The sequence below is a fragment of the Moschus berezovskii genome, chromosome 15 (assembly GCF_049115385.1).
Source record: "Moschus berezovskii isolate FMDL1 chromosome 15, NW_MosBer_1.0, whole genome shotgun sequence".
Classification (NCBI taxonomy): Eukaryota; Metazoa; Chordata; class Mammalia; order Artiodactyla; family Moschidae; genus Moschus; species Moschus berezovskii.
Window position 1 is genome coordinate 55314446 of NC_142474.1, and position 23619 is coordinate 55338064.

General features: G+C 41.0%; 1 protein-coding gene across 1 annotated transcript; it reads left to right on the plus strand.

The window, feature by feature from the left end:
• The first annotated feature begins 80 nt into the window (after nucleotides 1–80).
• Nucleotides 81–22019, plus strand: CDNF (cerebral dopamine neurotrophic factor). The gene is made up of 4 exons (XM_055429094.2): nucleotides 81–455; nucleotides 12954–13081; nucleotides 14171–14312; nucleotides 20674–22019. The coding sequence occupies exons 1-4, from the start codon at nucleotides 341–343 to the stop codon at nucleotides 20850–20852; spliced, it is 564 nt and encodes a 187-aa protein (XP_055285069.2). The 5' UTR covers nucleotides 81–340; the 3' UTR covers nucleotides 20853–22019.
• Nucleotides 22020–23619: the final 1600 nt, after the last annotated feature.

Here is a 23619-nt window from a genome sequence, read left to right on the forward strand (position 1 = left end):
AGGCCGCCCGCGTCGCCGCCAATCAGCGTGAAGGTCCCGCCTTTTCTGTCGCGCAGTCGGCGATTAGCTATTGTGAGTCTCTCCCCGCCCCGCTGGGGCAGCACAGCTTGAGCGATATTGCGCACGCGCAGGTCGGAGAATGGGCGAACGAAACGGCTCCTTCGTCCCACCCTCTTTTCTTGAGAGCCAATGGAAACTCACGGTTGAGTAGCGTCATTTGTCTTAGCAACTCCGGGTAGATTCATTGCATTCCAGGCTCCGCGCTGCTTCGTCCTGCGGGCTATACTCTCGCAGCTGTTCTTTTCGCAGGTAGCGAGGAGTTTGAAACTGCTGGCTCAGCATGTGGTGCGGCGGCGCAGCCGCAATGGTGGCCTTTTGCGCCGGACTTTGGGTCTCTAACCCGGGGCGGGCGCAGGGCCAGGAGGCCGGGGGGATCCCGGGCGCCGACTGTGAAGGTGAGCGGTGTGAGACCTGCTTGCATGGCGGTGGCACCAGGTCACAGCTCAGCTGTTGTTAGCTTTGGCGTCTCCCAGCCTTGGCTATAAATAACACTGCACTTAGGAATGCGGGCCCTGGCCCTGGTTTCTGATCGCCTTCGTCCAAGCCTGGGCAAAAGTTCGAGCTGGGCCCAGAGACGCCTTCAGATTGCGTTCTTGGTCTTGCTCTATTAAACCGCCGCAGTGCGTTTAGATTTGGACTCGATTTTGTGCACACACGTCTATCTGCAGAGGTACGTGCTGCCCTAACTGGCAACACTTGTATTTGCACAGAAGTCTTTCAAGTTCAAATTAGTTTGTAACTCCCAAAAAGACAAAACGTGACAAACTGTAATTGAGGTGAAATGGCTTAAATCTGAGGACAGAATTAACATTTGTTAGGACTTCACAGGGAAAAGGTGCTTTACAAAGGAGTACTTTAACTCGTTAGAAAGAGGAGGAATACAGAATAACGAGTGATTTTCTGTTCACAGAATCTCCTCTGTGGACTTGCAGCTAGAATATATGGGTCTACGTCCCACTCAGCCTTCTGGCTCCAACTGGCACTGTAACTGGTACTTGAAAAATCAACGTGATAATACCTATCTCAGAGGGCTGTGAATAAGATCAAAGAAGATAATTAGCGGTGCTAGCTCCTCCCTGTCTGGGTTTTCCTTGTGGCTCAGCTGGTAAAGAATCTGCCCGCAAGGCGGGAGACCTGGGTTCGATCCCTGGATTGGGAAGATCCCCTGGAGAAGGGAAAGGCTACTCACTCCAGTATTCTGGCCAGGAGAATTCCATGGACTGTATAGTCTATGGGGTCGCAAAGAGTCGGACACGACTGAGCGATTTTCACTTTCATTTTCAGCTCCTTCCTCCTGGACTACTGGAGCACTTACCTCGTGTTTAATTCATTGAAATAATTACCTTAGATGTATATCCTTCACTCATCCCGAAGCCTGAAAATCTTTTCCCACATAACAGGAAATGGTAGCTTCACAATACATGTTGAATGAATGGGTAACTACAGACTGTACCATATAAGTGAATAGAAGTCTTCACAATTGGAGTCCAGTTTTCTGTCGACCCTGCAATAATTAAGCTTTTCTCCAGAAATTTAAAATACCTACATGATGTTATTATCAAACTTTAGATACAGGTAGTTAGTTACTCAGCTAAATATCGTAACTTTATTTAAAGGTCCCGTATAACTTAACTAGGTCCTACACGTATAAAGTATAACTTACAAGGCATAAACAATTCATTGGATTAATCATCAGCAGTTTAGTTTCTGGAGTTTCTACTTACAAACATTTCAGAAGAGCCAGAGCATATGGATTAATTAAATCTGAAGCTTCTAACTTGAATTTATTACAGCATTTTGTGGTTATTAACTGGCATGTCTGACTAACCTGGGTGTGTGTTCCCTTTTGTTAACACTGTAGAATCATAGTGAAGGAAATACTGGTTTTAGAACAAAACGAAAAAGTCTAGATCTGGGTCTGTTTCTGCTTATGAGTCTTTATCATTAGCCAATTAACTTCCCATCAATGTATAAAATTAAAATCCTATACTACATATAATGTAGGGCAAATTTTCATTCTTATCATGACTACTCTGTGGCATGGGACACTACTGATTTCTTTTATCAATAAGAAAAACTGACAAAACATCAAAATTAATTGGCTTTATTTTGAAATTGGGAGATGTCATATTAAAAAATTCAGATTTCTGATTTATCTTGAAAACCAGGTTACCGGTCAAGACTAGCCCATCTGTCCATATAGTGAGAATTGGCTGTGGCTGCTGTTTTCAGAAAGGACTCATATTCTCTAGGTTTTCGTTTTTCCTAGACTTGGATTGGTTTATCCATTCATTTTATTTGCCTGAGTCATGAGAATATTTAAGTTTCTGATTGTTTTAGGTCACGTGAAGCTTACTGAAAAAAAATAAATATTTCTGAATCTCATTTAAACGATAGTATTATGGGACTATTAAAATTCTTTTTTACTTTGAAATAATTATATATTCACTTATGGGACTAATTTTAATAAATGAAACCCTACAGCATAAGAAAAAGGAGTATGGTTATCTGGTTAAATACATGCCAGAATCCTTAAACTAATTTGTTAGTTGATTTATAGTGAAATTCACTCTCTTCATGTAAGCCCAAGGAATCATTTCCATTCTTACTGTGACTTCTCTTTGGCATGGGACACCACTGACTCTTTCAGAAAATTTCTTCTCTCTCTTTTGGCCATGCCAGGTGGCATGTGGATGTTAGTTCCTCTACCAGGGATGGAACCTGCACCCCCTGCAGTGGAATGGTTGAGTCTTAACCACTGGATCGCCAGGGAAGTCCTTAAAATTTCTTCTCTTCATGGCTATGATACTGCTTTACCCCTGCTTTTGCTTCCTGTCTCTGTGCTCATTTGTTTGACAGTATCTTTGTAAGTTTCTAATTCTCTAGCCATGGCTTCAATATTAGAATTTTCCAGAATTCTGCTTTCTGCCCTCCTCTCTTCTCAGTCTACACACTCTTCTGTGCAATTGGAATTGACCTACCCACAGTCTGATTAATCCCAGATGTTTATACCTACCCCATCTCCTTTCTGGAGTCCCAGACCTTACATTCAATTGACAACTGAACACCTCTACTTAGATATCTTCTACTTGAAACTCAACAGAGTCACAAACCAAAATTATTTTCTCCTCTCCTTCTTAGTCCCCTAAGTCTGTTATGCTCTGACACCAGTATATAACTAGTCCACTAGACTAGACTTCTCTCCCTGACCCCCTAAACCCATCAAACACTAGGGCTATTGATTCTACCTTCTGATTGACTCTGCTCCTTTCTTCTGCCCCGCTCCAGTGCGTTGTTACCAACCTTCCCCATTTTCAGCAGCCACAATTGCATCCTTCCCCTAGTGTGGTAGTAATCATATAATTCCCATACGTAGTATCTTTAACTGATCTTCCAACTTCCTCCAGGGAGGTGCCTCCCTTTTGTGTCTAGTACATGTCTCATAGTGTTGAGAAATCATTTTGGCTTCCTCCATGTGTGCCTTCCTTGACAGTCAAGACCGTTTCTCTTCCCACATCATCTCCAGCAGCTACCACGGTGCATAGTTCAATTCTGTTGAACAAGCGTTATATAGTGCTTCAATAACAGGTTATATAGCTTTTAGTGAGTCAAAAGTATATCATTCAAAGTGCAAGTTAGAATTCCCAACTTCCATCATCTAGGTAATACACTGACAGAGCAACAGTTGAAGTGTGGATATCATCTGAAGGTGTATTTGAGAATAGAGAAGGAGCTTTGAGGCATCAGAACACAGGGTTTCTTTTGCAGGAAGAGGAGAATCAGAGGTCACCAGGAAGCTTTAAAGATGGTTTCTGCATTGATCACTACAGCAGGTATCTCTTTTGCATACTTGGTCTATTTGCTAATTAAACTTACCAAAATGCATGTTTTCCACATTCTATCAGTAACATTCGACACAGCTGATCAGTCATTCTCTCCCTTTTAACACTTTCTTCACTGTCTCCTGGGACACACTCCTTTGTTCTCATCCTACCTTATTGGCTTCTTATTTCAGTCTTTTCTGGATCTTTACATCTTTTCAACTCCTACACAATGGAGTTGCATCACACTGAGACCTAGGATCTCTCCCTATCCTGTGGTCTCATCCTTTAACATCATTTTATTGTTCAGGCATTCAGTCGTGTCCGACTCTTTGTGAGCCCATGGATTGCAGCACTCCAGGCCTCCCTGTCCATCACCAACTCCCGGAGGTTACTCAAACTCACGTCTATTGAGTCGGTGATGCCATCCAACCATCTCATCCTCTGTCGTCCCCTTCTCCTGCCGCCTTCAATCTTTCCCAGCATCAGGGTCTTTTCCAATGACTCAGTTCTTTGCATCAGGTAGCCAAAGTATTGGAGTTTCAGCTTCAGCATCTGTCCTTCCAATGAATATTCAGGCCTGATTTCCTTTAGGATTGACTGGTTGGATCTCCTTGCAGTCCAAGGGACTCTCAAGAGTCTTCTCCAACATCACAGTTCAAAAGCTTCAATTCTTCCACACTCAGCTTTCTTTATAGTCCAACTCTCGCACCCATACATGACTACTGGAAAAACCACAGCTTTACCTAGCCAGACCTTTGTTGACAAAGTTTTAATATGCTGTCTAGGTTGGTCATAACTTTTCTTCCAAGGAGCAAGCATCTTTTAATTTCATGGCTGCAGTCACCATCTGCAGTGATTTTGGAGCCCCCCAAAGTAAAGTCTGTCACTGTTTCCACTGTTTGCCCATCTATTTGCCATGAAGTGATGGGACCAGATGCCATGATTAGTTTTCTGAATGTTGAGCTTTAAGCCAACTTTTTCACTCTCCTCTTTCACTTTCATCAAGAGGCTCCTTAGTTCTTCACTTTCTGCCATAAGGGTGGTGTCATCTGCATATCTGAGGTTATTGATATTTCTCCCGGCAATCTTGCTTCCAGCCTGTATTTCCTCCAGTCAAGCATTTCTCATGATGTACTCTGCATATACATTAAATAAGCAGGGTGACAACATACAGCCTTGACATACTCCTTTCCCAATTGGGAACCCGTCTGTTGTTCCATGTCTAGTTCTAACTGTTGCTTCTTGACCTGCATACAGATTTCTCAGGAGGCAGGTCAAGTGGTCTGATATTCCCGTCTCTTTAATAATTGTCCAGAGTTTGTTGTGATCCACACAGTCAAAGGCTTTGGCATAGTCATTAAAGCTGAAGTAGATGTTTTTCTGGAACTCTCTTGCTTTTTTGATGATCCTTCTCTGTCCTTTATTGTGCCCATCTTTGCATGAAATGTTCCCTTGGTGTCTCTAATTTTCTTGAAGAGATCTCTAGGCTTTCCCATTCTATTGTTTTCCTCTGTTTCTTTGCACTGAAATCTGAGGAAGGCTTTCTTGTCTCTCGCTATTCTTTGGAACTCTGCATTCAAATGGGTATATCTTTCCTTTTCTCCTTTGCCTTTCGCTTCTCTTGTTTTCATAGCTATTTGTTAGGCCTTTTTGCCTTTTCAGAAAACCATTTTCCCTTTTTGCATTTCTTTTTCTTTGGGATGGTCTTGACCACTGCCTCCTGTACAATGTCACGAACCTCCACCCATAGTTCTTCAGGCACTCTATCAGATCTAATTCCTTGAATCTATTTGTCACTTCCACTGTACAGTCATAAGGGATTTGATTTAGGTCATACCTGAATGGTCTAGTAGTTTTCCCTACTTTCCTCAATATAAGTCTGAATTTGGCAATAAGGAATTCATGATCTGAACCACAGTCAGCTCCCAGTCTTGTTTTTGCTGACTGTATAGAACTTCTCCATCTTTGGCTGCAAAGAATATAATCATATAACTCCAGATGGACACACCTAGCTGCTCCTTACTGTTTGCGGTGTCAAACGCTGTTTCTCTAGCATTCTCTAGAGAAACAGACCAAGAAGATAGATAGATACATACATACAGATAGATGTATTATAAGGAATGGCTTTCCTGATTATCGAGACAGATATCTAAAGTCTGTATTGTGGCCCCAACTGGGGGCCCAGGAGAGTTGATGGTGCATAAGACAGTCTACTGGAGAAATCCCTCATGTTTGGGAAGGGCAATCATTTTTGTTCTATTCAGGCCTTCAGCTGATTGGAAGAAGCTTATCCACATCATGGAGGGCAATCCGTTTACCTAGAGTTCATGGATCTAAATGTTAATCTCATTCAAAAACACTCTCCAAGTGGATGCATATAAAATTGGTTGTCACAGTTGTCTAGAATTATCTCAAACTTCACTGAAGTATGTCTAGACTTAATGCCTGGGACTTCCCTGGTGGGTCCAGTGGCTAAGACTCTGCGTTCCTAGTGCAGGAGGCCTAGATTTGATCCCTGGTCAGGGAACTAGATCCCACATGCTGCAACTAAGACCCGATGCAATCAAATAAATAAAAATACATATGGAGAAGGCAATGGCAAGCCACTCCAGTACTCTTGCCTAGAAAATCACATGGACAGAGGAGCCTGGTGGGCTTCAGTCCATGGGGTCGCTACTAGTCGGACATGACTGAGCGACTTCACTTTCACTTTTCACTTTCACACATTGGAGAAGGAAATGGCAACCCACTCCAGTGTTCTTGCCTGGAGAATCCTGGGGATGGCGGAGCCTGGTGGGCTGCCGTCTATGGGGTCGCACAGAGTCGGACACGACTGAAGCGACTTAGCAGCAGCAGCAGCAGTGACTATATAACATCCAGCTGAAGACTAGCAGGGGGGTACTCTTTCTGCCCCCTTCTGATGTCTATGTCAGAAGCTTTCTCTATCTCCTTTATACTTTATTAAAACTTTATTATACACACACAAAAAAATACATAAAAAAAGACTGAATTCCTGCTGAGCTTCCCAGTTTAGCAAATGGCAAACTCCACTCTTACAGTATCTCAGGCCAAAATCCTTGAAGTCATTCTCGACTTCTGTCTCTGCCCACACCTCTGTGACTCTCTCATGCCACATCTAATCCATTAGTAAATTCTTTTGGCTTTTCCTTCAAAATACATCCAGCATCTCATTACCTCCAAGGTTCCTACGCTGGTCCAAGATAGGCAGCTATTTTAAGAACCTGCAAACTGTTCTGCCTCCTTTCCTTCTTGCCCCGCTGCAGGCTATTCTCTGAAGAACCTCCAGAGGCATAATTTAAAAGTCATGTCAGACCACTGTACTCTTCTCAAAACCTTTATTGGCATCCCTTCTCAGAGCAGGACCCGGAGCCCCTACCAAGGCCCCAAGGCCCTAGGTGACCTGGCATCCTGCTGTTTATTTGACCTCGTTTTCTACTACCCTCCCTCTTCATCACTCTGCTTCCCCAGTATTCGCTCCCTGACTGTTCCTGGTGCTGCCAAGGACACGCCTGCCCCATTTTCCCCTCTGCCTGGAGAGTTTCTCCCCAGCAGTCCACTTAATCTGTTTTCCCATTTCCTTAGGTTTTCTGCTCAAACACAACTTTATCTGAGAGACCTTACCTGACCACCCCATTTAAAATAATACTATTACCCTGTCACCCTCTATCCTCCTTACCAAGTTGATATTCCTTCATAGCCACAAGAGACTTTTATTTATTTACTAGAATATAATCCTTGAGAGTAGGAACTTTGTTTTTCCAACAGCCTATAGAATACTGTCAGGCACTTACTAATTGCTCAATAAATGTTTGTTAAAACCACGACATGGCTATTATATTTAGTGTTCTGTTCTTATTAAATAGCATAAAAATCATGTTCTAAAAATGGACATTTCTGGTCCTTCAGCTGAAAACAACTAAAAACACTGGATAAAATGAAAGATATGAAGTGTAAGTTAGGAAGACCTTCTTGTTTGTTGTTTAGTTGCTAAGTCATGTCTGACTGTTTTGCAACCCCATGGACTGTAGCCTGCTAGGCTTCTCTGACCATGGTATTTCCCAGGCAAGAATACTGGAGTGGATTACCATGTCCTTCAGGAGATCTTCCCAACCTGGGGATAGAGCCTGTGTCTCCTACATTGACAGGTGAGCTCTTTATCACTAAGCTACCAGGGAAGCCCAGGAAGGCATACTCAGAGGCCAAAAACAATGTGAAAATGGGAACCAAAAGAGGTAAAGGGACCCCTGAGGCTGGGATTTTTCTTGAGAGTATTTGCCACCCAGGCAATAGGAAGTTAGATTTTTCATGGCTATAAAATAGAATGAATAAAATAAAAAAGAAGGATAAAGATATAGCCCAGAACCTTCTCAAGTTAGGCACATAATAACTGGATCCTCCTCCAATTAGTTTGAAACCCTAGAGAGCTAGACCTTCATTATAAAAGGTGACCTGGAAATAACCACAACTCGACCACCATCTCTAGAGACTAAAGGGAATTGTAGTACTTGAACTTTTTTACTGAATAAAAGGGAAAACAAAAAATGCCTCCTAGTCACTCATACTCACAAGCTACCACACATAGGCATTGAAGTCCAAATGTACACAGCCAACCTGGGTGATGCAAAACATCTCAAACTGAGAATTTAGTTTAAAGGGATTTCAAGTAGGTATGAGCAAATGTTAATCTCACTGATAGGAATCTACCTTCAACCCAGTCCCACAAAATTCTAATAATTCCAACAAAGTTCTCAGAAAGAAAGCTCACAATTAGAAAAGTCACAAACACATGGGAAGAAGAGCATCCTAAGTGTCAGCCAGTTGAGACAAGAGACAGAGGCAGCATACCTGGAAAGGCTTCAGGGATTAGAATTATCAGGCACAGAATATAAAATATGTTTATTATATGTAAAGAAATGAAGGGATAGAAAATATGAATAAAGGGCAGAAGACTATTAGAAATATTTCCAACATATGTGGAAAAGAACCAAATAAGCATGCACAAACAGAAATTAGTAGGATGAGGACTTCCCTGGTGGTTCAGTGTTGGAGAGTCCACTTGCCCAAGCAGGGGACATGGGTTTGATCCCTGGTTTGGAAAGATTCCACATGCCTCAGAGCAACTGAGCCCATGTGCCACAACTACGAAGCCCACGAATGCAACTACTGAGGCCTGTGTACCTAGAGCCCGTGCTCTGCAATAAGAGAAACCACTGCAGTGAGAAGCCCATGCACTGAAACTAGAGAACACCCACATGCAGCAACGAAGACCTGGCACAGTCAAACAAATAAATAAGAAATAAGTGGGATTAATAGTGGATTCGGCAGAGCTGAGGAGAAGAATTAGAGAGTTGAAGACTGAAGAAATTGTCAAGAAGGAAACACTGAGTGATTCCAAGAATAAAAGTATAAAACAGAGATAAAGGTACAATGTGGATCAAGAGAAAAATTCCCATGTATTTTAACTGGACTTCCAGAAGGAGAAGAAAGAGCTATGGATGGAGCAAAAGAGATGATAACTCATTTTTCCAAACTGATGAAAATCACCCATCCGCAGATTTTGAAGTCCAGCATATTCCAAACAGTATAAATAAAAATAATTCCACATCTAACCACATAAGAAGGAAACTGAAAAACACAAAAGGAAAATCTTAAGCACAGAAAAAGAAGACTGACAAAACTTCAAAGGAATGGCAATTAGACTGTCAGATTATTCAACGTTGAAAGGTCTGAAGTCACAGCTAATAAATATTAAATAGTAAAGCTAGGATTTGGACCCAGAAAGTTTGGCTTCAGAGCCCAAGCACTGAATCACTACTAAACCACCTCTGAGTATGGAGTTGGGAACTAATTTATTTAAGGCAATAGTAAAAATAAAATTAGAATGATGAAGTTTAGCCTACATTTATTCAAGAACTTCTGGTTATTCTTAAAGTCTCAACACATTATAACGTGTATCTTATTCCTAGGTAGCAATTCTTCCTGGTCCTGACACCAGCAAGGCTAATCTGGTGTCTTTTTTTCCATCCAAAATCAAGAGGAGCAGGTAATGTGGAACCAACTTCAGTTCTAGAAGGTGTGGATGGAACTGCTGAAAACAATGTTCCTAGTTTACGGGCAGTTTAATAATTTCACTAACCAGATTTTAAACTTTATCTTTAAAAAAAATGTTGTAGCTCTTTTCCTGCAGGTGGCATTATTATATTTTTTAAGTATTAAGTTGTAAATACTCAAGTTAGAAGACAAAGATTGTTGCTGTTGTTCAGTTGCTAAGTCGTGTCTGACTCTTTGCGAACCCATGAACTGCAGCATGGAGGCTTCCCTGTCCTTACAAAGATTTTAAGGCTACATAAAAATACCCAACCAAATGCTTTTTTTACAGGAGATGGGTTTGGGCAAAAGAATTAAATCTTGCTTTTCTACAGAAAAACCTATAATAAATATTTTAAACTAAAAATAGAGACTTGGAAACAAGTATAAAATTTAGAGTAATTTTCTTAAAGAAATGGGATGGTGTTTGGTGTTGGGGAGGGGTGTTGAGGGAGATTTTGTTGCTTTTAAGATGTGAGACTTAACAACATGTTCATGGGAACAATACAGGAAAGAGGGAGGGCAGAGGTGCAGGATCAGGGAGCTGATAGGATCTACGTAGCAGGTGGGAGAGTTGTCACACTTCATTCATAGAGTTAAAGTAGACTCTGCTGTGTAGTCGAGGTGGTGACAGAGGCAAATGAGAGTTCTCTTTTGTTGCTTTTTTTAGCCCCTCAAAGAAATGGGACGCAGGATCAACCATGACGATGGAGTGGAGGTGTTAGGCAAGGCTTGCTAGACAGCTGCTGTGTAGTCGCCCTTTTGGGAGTGGGATAGAGTATGGGTGAGGTCCAAGCAGTGGGATCGTTGGCAGCACTGGTGGCTCATTGAAATCAGCAGTCATGAATTAACAGCGAGACCAGTGAGCCTGGTGGTACAGTTTCCCCCAGCCATGTTAAGTGAGTGTAGGTGTCAAGCGGGTGGAAAGAGGTTTCAACCAGCGTTATTTTGCTGGGTGAGTCCAACAAAGGAGAGAAATGCAAGGGAGTTGAATTTGTGTGAAAAGGAGTAATCATAATGTTGAGCCACAGAATCTAAGCTGGGTGCGGAAACATGGTAGAGAAGCAGCAGAATCGATGTGACCTGGCGGGGTCAGAGAATCGCTGGTGCTGGGATGTTAGAGGATGTGAGCTGGGCAGATGGGGGCGAAGATCAGACAACGAAATATTTCCACGGAGAATACAGAGAAGTTATAGTCACTGGTAATGACTGGACCTAAGGGTATGACCACAGCAAAAATGTGTTTGGAATATTAATACTTTGTCAGTTATGTAAGTTGTAAATACCTTCCTCCAGTTTGTGGCTTGTCTTATCATTTGCTTATGATTCATTTTGCATTTACAAAAGTGGTTAATTTTGATGTAATTAAATGTACAGTCCCTGGTTTGGTATCTTTAAGAAATTCTTCCGTATCCCGATGCCATGAAGAAGATGCTTTCTTCCAAAACTTGTTTTGTGGCTTTTCTCATATGTCTTTATTCTCCTGGGATTCACATTTGTGTAGTTTCCGATAGGGATCTAAGTTGAACTTCTCCCATGGTAAATGGTCCGAATATCATTTATTGACTTGTGCATTTTTTCCCCCACTGATTTTTAACATAGATTCCATCCTACACCAAGCTCCTCTAGATTTCTGCATTTGTTTCTAGTCTCACTTTTGTCCAGCGGCTTTTTTTTCCTGTGCCAGTCCCACCATGTTTTAAATGCTATAGCTTTAGAATTGTCTTGATATCAGTAAGATCTACTCCCCATGCTCCTTTTTCAGAAATTTCTTGGCTTTCATTTGCTCTTGTTTTTTCATATGTATTTTTGGGTCAGTTCGTCAAATCTGATTTGACAAAACTTTTTGGAATTTTTAATGAGCCCTGATGGCTCAGCAGTAGAGTATCTGCCAGCAATGCAAGAGACGCAGGAGACACAGGTTTGATTGCTGGTTTGGGAAGATCCCTTAGAGAAGGAAATGGCAACCCATTCCAGTATTCTTGCCTGGGAAATCCCATGGAAAGAGGAGCCTGGTGGACTACAGTTCATAGGGTTGCAAAGAGCTGGACACGACTAAGTGACTAAATAACAACCATAGAATTTGCTGCCCTTCCTTATGATATTCCCCTAAAATTCTCTTTCTAATATTAGGGCTGCTTTGTTCCAGCATAAGCTCTGGTCTCCATCTCCTTCTCAGCTTGCTTGGACCACATACCTGCCCCTTTGAGCCAGCAACATGGGAAAGCAGCTCCTCCTGTTGCAGAATAACCTAGTGGATGAGGCTGTGGACCAGAGTAAGACCTCCTGGGATCAGTTTGCCTCCACCATTTACTGGGCAAGTTCATTGGCCTCTCTCTGACTCAGCCTCTTCATCTGTAAAACAGGGGTAGAAATGTGCTACATCAGAGCTCTGTTCTGAGACTGGAATGAGTTCATCCACATAAAGTACTCAGAATGGCGCCAACAGCCAGTAACTAGGGTTGTTTTTATTGCCTGTGCCTCTTCTGATCGTCACCTCTTCACTGACTTTGGACCCTAGGACTGAATATGCTTGTCTAGATAGGGGTTCAAACTGGAACAAAGACACAGATGCAGACTACCAAGGAGCTTCATTCAAGATGCATACTCTGGTTCTTCTCTGTGCTTTACCAAAGCTGTCCCTAGCATCATGTCCCAGAGGAGGCTGGATATATGTTCCTATAGGGTTAGTGACATTCTCATATTAGGTGGGAAATTCTCATATTTGAGAGTGGAACTTGATTTCATAGACTGGATTGATTCAACAAGCTTATGTTATTCAAGGCCCAATACTAAGCTAATTGGTACAGACCCCAAACCATTCTTACTTATAATATGAATTTGTTGTCACAATGCATTGAATCATACTTTTTTATTTGGTGGGAGGGACATGTACATAGGTGTGGTAGTGGTGATATTATACATAAATACACAAATACATAATTTCTTTGTTCCTTATAGTATGTCAAGAATTCTTGAGTCGATTCTACAACTCCTTGATAGCCAGAGGAGTCAACTTTTCTCTGGACACCATAGAAAAAGAATTGATCAACTTTTGCTTGGATGTCAAAGGAAAAGAAAACCGCCTGGTATGGTCAATTTTAACCTTTCATTTCTCCCCTGTGCTTGGAGAAAACTGCTAACTGTTTCATTTCTTATCTTGAGTTTAATGTTCTCCTGTTTGAATGCTTGCCCCAAGCATGTTCCCGGTAGAAGCCCAGCAAAAATTGATCTTTCAGGAAAATGGAGTCAATGTATTTTCACCTAGAATATGTCTGGCTTCATTTGGCTTTTTGAAAAAAACACAGGCAACCAATTCCATGATTTCTTAAATGAAATTATTTACTATACAATTGAATTCCTAATGAGAATTTATTTACTGTCCTGAGTTAAGTGTGGGTAGACTTTTAATTTCTAATGAAGACAATTAGTGAAACCTATCAAAATATTTTTACATCATTATTTATGAATAATTAATAAGTATTTTTTATTATCTTGAAAAGGTGTTTCCTGGGTAAACACAAAAGACTTGTTCAAATATACTGTCTTTATAGACTAAAGACAATCTTGGGCTAATTTGCTTTGCTTAAAATTGTTGTATTGAATCTGTCAGTTAAATTTGCCTTGTTAACTGCTCACCACTGACACACTATAAAAATCTCAGCATTTGTCTGCACCATTAAGGTTTATATTTTTAAGTGTAAAATGCTTTTCAGGTAGCTTGAAAGGCAGTACAACATGATGGAACAGGGCATGGACCCCAGAGCCAGAAGGCTAGATTTTTTAATTAATTCAGTCTCTTCTACTTGCTGGTTGGGTGACCTCCAGTTGGCTTGGGTGTGAAATAGGGAAAGTTCTAGTACTAATGTCACAGGCTTGTTATGAGAATTAAATACATCAATACCTTTAAAACCCTGAGAGCAGCATCTGACACAGACAAAACATTTAGCAACTGTTATCTTTTATCATTAGTCTTTAAGTTTAATGTGAATTTCAGGGCACTTCTAATTAGGCTGATCATGGGAATGGAGTCATTGTTTTCTCCTGTCTTGGTGAGTAGGGGTTAAATTTAAGACCTGGGCCATGAAAACTAGGTTAACCTCATTCTCACTTCTTGAAATTATACTGCTTGCTTTTTCCAGTGTCTGGGACCCTAAATTCTCTTCGTTCCCCTTCAGTGCTACTATCTAGGAGCAACAAAAGATGCTGCTACTAAGATCCTAAGTGAGGTCACTCGCCCGATGAGTGTGCACATGCCTGCAGCAAAGATTTGTGAGAAGCTGAAGAAGATGGACAGTCAGATCTGTGAGCTGAAATATGGTATAATGGAGTTTAATGTTTTTCCCCCAAATGTCCAATGTATTGGCAATTCCCTAAACATGGGGCCAGGTTTGTAAACAATCAGTGTTAGAAGAAAAGGAATTCTACACTTGCTAATAGGATGCTGGGCTACTGGATGGTATCCAGTGTTGTCTGAGCTTCTTTCAGGAGAGAAAAATGAATTCTGGCACAATCAGCATTAGGTGAAACTGCCCACCCAAATGGCAAAATTTAAACTCTTAAATCACCAAGACATTTTCAACTACATATGTCAAGGAAAAGTTCAAAATATCAAGGGAGGGGCTTCCCTGGCGGTCCAGTGGTTAAAACTCTGCCCTTTCAATGCAAGGGGCATGGGTTGAATCCCTGATCAGGAAACTAAGATCGCACATGCCATGTGGTATGGCCAATAAAAAAAAAAAATCAAGGGAGCTATTCATGGTGAATTAGCTCTTGGTAGCAATATGTGAGGAGAAGGCAATGGTAAGCCACTCCAGTACTATTGCCTAGAAAATCCCATGGATGGAGGAGCCTGGTAGGCTGCAGTCTGTGGGGTCGCTAAGGGTCGGACACGACTGAGCAACTTCACTTTCACTTTCACACATTGGAGAAGGAAATGGCAACCCACTCCAGTGTTCTTGCCTGGAGAATCCCAGGGATGGGAGGAGCCTGGTGGGCTTCCGTCTATAGGGTCACACAGAGTCGGACACGACTGAAATGACTTAGCAGCAGCAGCAGCAGCAGCAATATGTGAACCGTGAACTCCCAGATGTTCAAGCAGGTTTTAGAAAAGGCAGAGGCACCAGAGATCAAATTGCCAATATCCGCTGGATCATGGAGAAAGCAAGAGAGTTCCAGAAAAACATCTATTTCTGCTTCATTGACTATGCCAAAGTCTTTGACTGTGTGGATCACAATAAACTGTGGAAAATTCTGAAAGAGATGGGAATACCAGACCACCTGACCTGCCTCTTGAGAAACCTGTATGCAGGTCAGGAAGCAACAGTCAGAACTGGACATGGAACAACAGACTGGTTCCAAATAGGAAAAAAGGAGTACGTCAAGGCTGTATATTGTCACCTTGCTTATTTAACTTCTATGCAGAGTACATCATGAGGAACGCTGGGCTGGAAGAAGCACAAGCTGGAAGAATGATTGTTGGGAGAAATATCAATAACCTCAGATATGCAGATGATACTACCCTTATGGCAGAAAGTGAAGAGGAACTCAAAAGCCTCTTGATGAAAGTGAAAGAGGAGAGTGAAAAGGTTGGCTTGAAGCTCAACATTCAGAAAACAAAGATCATGGCATCTGGTCCCATCACTTCATAGGAAATAGATGGAAAAACAGTGGAAACAGTGTCAGACTTTATTTTTTTGGGCTCCAAAATCACTGCAGATGCTGATTGCAGCCATGAAATTAAAAGACGCTTGCTCCTTGGAAGGAAAGTTATGACCAACCTTGATAGTATATATTAAAAAGCAGAGACATTACTTTGCCAACCAAGGTCCGTCTAGTCAAGGCTATGGTTTTTCCCGTGGTCATGTATGGATGTGAGAGTTGGACTGTGAAGAAAGCTGATCGCCAAAGAATTGATGCTTTTGAACTGTGGTGCTGGAGAAGACTCTTGAGAGTCCCTTGGACTGCAAGGAGATCCAACCAGTCCATTCTAAAGGAGATCAATCTTGGGTGTTCATTGAAAGGACTGACGCTAAAGCTGAAACTGCAATACTTTGGCAACCTCATGCGACGAGTTGACTCACTGGAAGAGACTCTGATGCTGGGCAAGGTTGGGGGCAGGAGGAGAAGGGGACGACAGAGAATGGGATGGCTGGATGGCATCACTGACTCTGTGGACATGAGTTTGAGTGAACCCTGGCAGTTGGTGATGGACAGGGAGGCCTGGCGTGCTGTGATTCATGGCGTCGCAGAGAGTCGGACACGACTGAGCGACTGAACTGAACTGACTGAACTGAACCTAATAAGACCAAAGGTGCATCTACCCAAAGGTAACGTAAGGACCCTGAAGTTTTAAATGGGGCTCTAACATTCTTCTGAGGTCTATCACTCTGCCAGGTTTAACTTTTAGGAAATAGGTTAATCACATCAAATCAGATTTTGCCTGATGAAATAGACTTATCAAGGGTGCCAAAAATAAACAGCCAGAAATGGAAGATGTCCTATTTAAAATGTTATCCTTGGCCTTATAAATTTTACATACATATATCTATTCTTATACAGATAACTTGTATCTGGGCCAGCCTTTGGGGTAGATGGATAGGGCTTACAGAAGGCCGGGGAATTTCGCCTTTAGCCTATCCTTTAACCCCTGCAGTTCCACCAGGAAAAGTCCATTTCTTTTGTTTATGTCATTGTTTCACGTTACATACATGGCATAGTATTTTAAACTACCTAAGTAATTAGCACCCAAGTCCAACATAGCTGTGTAATATGCCTGTGTTCCATAGCTACACATCTGGCTTTAAAAAGGTTTAATGTTTGGAAGATATCAAAGACAACCTGTTTCTCAGCTGGGCAAGGGCAAGCCCTAACTTCCAGGGTGGTGATGATGAACTAGCATCTTTTTCTTGGCTTCCAAATAATGAAGAAGAAGGAGGAATCACTGAGTCTGTAGAAAAAACAGTCCCCAAAGGGACAAAACTGTAGTAATTCTTTCATTTAGCACATTACTTTTGAATAATTTCTGCTATGAGCAAGGTACCTTACTGGGCTCCTTGAATAATAGAAAAATTCATCAGATATTATTGAGAAGAAATTAATACTTAACTAATGTTTCAGCAATGCTGACCACTAGAGGCCCCTGGGGAGCCATGGACTGGATTTACTTTTGATATCAACCTTTCCCCTGTAGCTTTAGGGTGCCATAGAGAATTTTCTTTTTAAATTGATATCAAATGATAAGTTCTCCAGAATAACCTGAAGAAACTACCAGCACCTAAAAGAAAGTAATTTTCTCCTTCAACCATTTATCTTGAATAGACCACTAGTTCTAAACTTTTCCCAGCTTCTTTTTGGTGAAAAAGTTGATATTGAACAAGGGCCTTTGAGCTGTGGAATACTAAAATTTGGGCTATAAAAGCTTATACTCTTAAAGGTATTCTGTCATATCAGCCATGAAATTAAAATAAGGTAAGTGTAGATTTGGAATGTTTTCAATCAGGAAGGTGTTATTTGGTTTCGAACCTGAGAGGATGTTTCTGCTTTCTCTGTTTTTTAAAAGAATAGGAATCATTATTAAAAATTGTAAAGATTCTCGAATTTATGGTTACCAGTTGGGGAAGGGTGGCAGAAAAAGATAGTTAGGAAGTTTGGTATTGAAATTTACACACTGCTATATTTAAAATGGATAACCAACAGGGACCCATTGTATAGCACAGGGAACTCTGCTCAACGTCATGTGGCAGCCTGGATGGGAGGGAAATTTGGGAAAGAATGAATACATGCATATGTATGGCTGAGTCCCTCTCCTGTGCACCTGACACTATCAAAATATTGTTAATTGGCTACACACCAATTAAAATAAAAAGTTTAAATTCAAAATACACACACACACACACACAAATGTAAGAATTCTCTGGAGCACAGAGTGTAGTGACCCTCCAAATAAAAAAGTCTTTATATACAACTTTGATTTATTTCCAGCCTCACTGAGATATAATTGACATATAAAAGTGTGTAAGTTTAAGGTGTAAAATATGTTGATTTGATAAACTTATATAGTGTAATATGATAACCACGTTAGCTAATATCTCCATCATAATCATGTAATTACCAATTGTGATGGTTAGCGAACAGCTCCATTATATCATCTAATTATCCTTCCTTTCTTGTGATGAGAATATTTAAGCTCTACCCTCTTGGCAAGTTTCAAATATACAATACAGCATTATTAACTGTCTTCACCATTTTGTTCTTTCTCAGGACTGCTTTGACTATTCGGGGTCCTTTGTGATTCCATACAAATTTTAGGACTTTTTTTTTTTTCTATCTCTGCAAAAGTGCCACTGGCATTTTAGCAGGGATTACATTGGTTCTATAGATTGCTTTGGATAGTATAGACAATTAATTTAAAAAAAAACCTTCATGTTATTTATTTTTGGCTGTGCTGTGGGTCTTGCTTTATTTGGACTTTTCTCTAGTTGGAGTGTGCAGGCTTCCCATCGCGGTGGCTTCTTTTGTTGCAGAGGGCTTCCCAGGTGGCTCAGTGGTAAAGAATCCAACTGCCAATGAAGGAGACTCAGGAGACGTGGGTTCGATCCCTGGGTGGGGAAGATCTCTTGGAGTAAGAAATGGCAACCCACTCTAGTATTCTTGCCTGGCAAATCCCATGGACAGAGGAGCCTGGTGGGCTAGTCTATGGGGTCACAAAGAGTCAGACATGATTAAGCACGCCATAGTCAAATACTCAACTCCTCCTATTGCAGAACACAGGCTCTAGGCATGCAGACTTCAGTAATTGCAGTGCACAGGCTTGATAGTTGCACTTGATGTGCTCTAGAGCATAGGCTGAATAGTTGTGGCCCAAGAGCTCAGCTGCTCCGTGGCATGTGGAATCTTCTTGGATTGAAACTGTGTCCCCTGCATGGGCAGGTGGATTCTTATCCATTGTACCACCAGGGAAGCCCAGTATGGACATTCTGAATTCTTCCAAACCATAAATATGGGATCTCTTTCCATTTGTTTGTGTCTTCTTCAATTTCTTTCATCAAAGTCTTGTCATTTTCTGTGTACAGATCTTTGACCTCCTTGATTAAGTTTATTCCTAAGTCTAAAATTCAACTTTTAAATTAGGATACACTTACTGGAAAATTTTGATAAGTCACTTGACAGCTATGTTAGGTTATTAAAAGGCTTTTAAATGCCATGTTCTTTTATGTAGGGGTCAAAAAGAAATGCTTCAGAGATGTTCAACTGAAAAAGTCCTAGGATGCCACTAATTTTTAAAAAATATTTTAGCTACACCATGCAGCATGTGTGATCTTAGTTCCCCGACCCAGGATCAAATCTATGCCCCTTGCAGTGGAAGTGTGTAGTCTCAACCACTGGACAGCCAGAGAAGTCCCAGAACTAATAGTTGAAGAAGTCATCTGAAGTGCTGTAGCTATGAGCAAGCATGCACCTAGTGGCTGGGTAGGTGGGGAGGACACTTTCCTTTGAAAGAGAAAAACTGCCCCTTTCTGAGACAGAAATCATAGTCATGAGTATATTATAGATGAGCTTAATTTTTGTTTTCTATTTTTGGGCTTGGCAATAGAGCAGTAGCTGAATTCTTGACATCCTCTGAAGATAATCTGTAAACAGGAAAACAATAGTCTTGCTAGAGGAGTTAGATGCTGGTGACAGATACTATTGGCAAGAATGTTAGGAACCAGATTGGCTGGCACAGAAGCACCAGCATTAGAGAAGTTGGTATACCCCAAAGGATTGTAAATCAACTCTGTGTGGCTTGGTAATCTCGGTAGGTGAGGGGGGATCAGGTGAGTTTAAGCTGAGATCCAAAATAGCTAAGGATTGGTGAGAATGCTCCTAATTTCATTCATGTGTTTGGGTTTCTTTAAATTTGTATTTAAAAACTAGCTTAAATTCTTTATATTGTATTTATATTCTTTAAATTTATATTTTAAAATTGTATTTAAATTCTTTAAATTTGTATTAAAGACTAATTTGTATTAGTGCTTTGTAATATATATGCTTATCCATTTTACCTCAGACATATCTTTCTATAAAAACTGAACCATGCGCTTTCCCTGGCAGCCTAGTGGTTAAGATTTCACTTTCCAATGCAGGGGGTACAAGTTCAATTCTTGGTTGGGGAGCTAAGATCCCACATGCCTCACAGCCAACAAACAAAACATGAAACAAGCAATATTTTAACAAATTCAATAATGACTTTAAAAATGGTCCACATTAAAAAAAAAACTGAAAAAAAAGAAAAAGTGAACCATAACTTTCTAGTAAATTACAATCCATGGCTTTCAGTTGGCCACACACACAAGGCCATCCCAAGGCACCACCCTCTTGATTCCCTTCTTTTTGCCTTAAAAGTAGGGAAAGTAGCAATTAGGATGCGGTGCTATTCGTTTTACGAACACCGCATAGGTCCTCGTTTTGCAGCAAGTATGATTCCATGGAGAGGAAATCTGATAGATCATGAGTTATCCTAATAGCTTTGTATATGATACATTTTTCTTAGGTATGTCTTGGTTTCCATAGACCTTGGAACTCTTCCCCACTTTGGATCACAGGGTAGACAGTACCAAGATAAGTAACACCATTTGCTTTTCTTAGTTTTTGGGTTGTTTTTTTTTTTTAATGGATGCCTTTCCTTTTTGTCATGAAGAAAAGAAGCTGGACTTGGCATCAGTGGACCTGTCCAAGAGGAGAGTAGCAGAGCTGAAGCAGATACTGCATGGCTGGGGAGAAGAATGCAGGGCCTGTGCAGAAAAAACTGACTACGTGAATCTCATCAAAGAACTGGCACCCAAGTATGCAGCGACACACCCCCAAACAGAACTCTGATTCCTGGAAGCCAGCGCACCTTTGGCTGTAATTAGAGACAAAATGCCTCTTTAGGATATGGATGCATTGACAGGAACCAGGAATTTCAATATGTGTGGTCTCAGACATTTTGTTTGGATATGACACTTCAGAATTGGTTACCTGGGTTTATGAGTAGAACTGTTAGTATTAGTGGTTTCTTAAATCTGCAGTGTACCAAAACCTACAAGTACCTTTCTCATAATTTTCTTGTATGTGAATTACCACTGCTTATCTCCTTAAACTGGGAAAAGTGAACCACTGAAAAATCAGTGGAGTAAATTGATTCTAAGTAGGAAGAGAGTGCTCAGAAGTTATCTGTATACTCATTTTTAATTAAATATGTTGCATTCAGTTCAGTTCAGTTCAGTCACTCAGTCGTGTCCGACTCTTTGCGACCCCATGAATCACAGCACGCCAGGCCTCCCTGTCCATCACCAACTCCCGGAGTTCACTTAAACTCATGTCCATCGAGTCGGTGATGCCATCCAGCTATCTCATTCTCTGTTGTCCCCGTCTCCTCCTGCCCCCAATCCCTCCCAACATCAGAGTCTTTTCCAGTGAGTCAACTCTTCACATGAGGTGGCCAAAGTATTGGAGTTTCAGCTTTAGCATCAGTCCTTCCAATGAACACTCAGGATTGATCTTTAGAATGGACTGGTTGGATCTCCTTGCAGTCCAACACCACACTTAAAAAGCATCAATTCTTCAGCGATCAGCTTTCTTCACAGTCCAATTCTCACATCCATACATGACCACTGGAAAAACCATAGCCTTGACTAGATGGACCTTGGTTGGCAAAGTAATGTCTCTGCTCTTTAATATGCTATCTAGGTTGGTCATATTCCTTCCAAGGAGTAAGCGTCTTTTAATTTCATGGCTGCAATCAGCATCTGCAGTGATTTTGGAACCCAAAAAATTAAAGTCTGACACTGTTTCCACTGTTTCTCCATCTATTTCCCATGAAGTGATGGGACCAGATACCATGATCTTAGTTTTCTGAATGTTGAGTTTTAAGCCAACTTTTTCACTCTCCTCTTTCACTTTGACAAATATCATATAGTGAAAAGTGAAAGTCTCTCAGTCATGTCTGACTCTTGGCGACCCCATGGACTATACAGTCCTGAAATTCTCCAGGCCCCCTTTTCTTTATATATTTATTTATATATCCACATATAAGCAATATTATATGACATTTGTATATTGTTTATATGTGGAATATAAAAAAAAGGGGCACAAATGAACTTATCTACGAAACAGAGTCACAGATGTAGAAAACAGTCTTATGGTTACTGAGGGTGGGGGGAGGGGGGAAGGATAAATTGGGAGATTAGGATTGATACACACTCCTATGGATAAAATAGATAACCAAGAAGAACGTGCTGTGTAGCACAGGGAACTCTACTCAATTACTCTATAAAGGGCTATATGGGAAAAGAATTTTTTAAAAAGTGGCTATATGTATGTGTATAACTAATTCACTTTTCTATAATACCTGAAACTAACAGAACATTGCAAAACAACTATACTCCAATAAAAAAAATGTTGGATTAGGACAAAAGAAAAGATGTTTAGCTTACCTAATTCCCAACTTCAACTCAAATGATGACCTGGTAAAATCAGAAGCTTTTTAAACAGTAAACTTTGTATTTAACTGTAAATTACTTTACCTCCTTGGGCTTCCCAGGTGACTCAGTGATGAAGAATCCACCTGCCAATACAGGAGACGGAGAAGACACAGGTTTGATTCTTGGGTTGGGAAGATCCCTTGAAGTAGGAGATGGCAAACCACTCTAGTATTCTTGCCTGGAGAATCCCATGGACAGTATTCTCGTTTGGAGAACCCCATGGACAGAGGATCCTGGAGGGCTATAGTCCATGGGGTCGCCAAGAGTTGAACATGATTGAGCAACTGAGCGCACACACACACACATCTACACTCACACTGTTAATTGAAACAAGCTCAAGGTCCTTTGCCTTTCTTCCTATCACATATTAGACAAGCTTATTTATTTTGGCTGTGCTGGGTCTTCATTGAGGTGTGCAGGCTCTCCAGTTGTAGCATGCAGGCCTAGTTGCCCAGAGGCATGTGGGATCTTAGTTCCCTGACCAGGGACCGACCCCTCGTCCCCTGCAATGGAACATGGATTCTTAACTACTGGACTACCCAGAAAGTCTCTAGACAAGTTTTTGATAAAGGATAGAAACTTATTAAGACCAGCTGCAGGCAACATGGAGCTTAATGGGTCTTAGTGCTATTTTATCAGATTTAAATTGTAAAATCATCTTTGGTTCCATTTTCTGGTCACATAAGAATATGGTACCCATTGTAGACGTGGCTGGCTCTGTGTGGCAGGTGGAAGAGGGAAACTGAAGGGCAGTTAGAGGGAACGTTCTAGGGTATGGAAATGTCCTATATCTTGATCAGGGTGATGGTTACATGGGTGAATATGATTGTCCAGTTCATCTAGCAGTATAATTAAGATCTTGGCATTTTATTTTCAAATACTTTTTCTACAGCAGTATTTAAGGTAAAATTTATTGTATGTAAATTATACCTTAAATACTGCTGTAGAAAAATTATTTGAAAATTAACTAAAGTCAGCTGATTCAAAACATCTTATTTGTTTAGGGATTGCATTTGCTTCAAGTTGCCAAATGATCCAGCAATTCCACTCCTGGGCATATATCCAGACAAAACTATAATTTGAAAAGATACATGTGCGTTCATAGTAGCACTACTTGCAAA

Bases quoted from the DNA above. Each gene is read 5' to 3' on its own strand.
- CDNF (XM_055429094.2), top strand. From the start codon at position 341: ATGTGGTGCGGCGGCGCAGCCGCAATGGTGGCCTTTTGCGCCGGACTT. The intron at 456-12,953 runs GTGAGCGGTGTG...TGTTCCTTATAG, and splicing joins CCCGGGCGCCGACTGTGAAG to TATGTCAAGAATTCTTGAGT. The intron at 13,082-14,170 runs GTATGGTCAATT...GTTCCCCTTCAG, and splicing joins AAGGAAAAGAAAACCGCCTG to TGCTACTATCTAGGAGCAAC.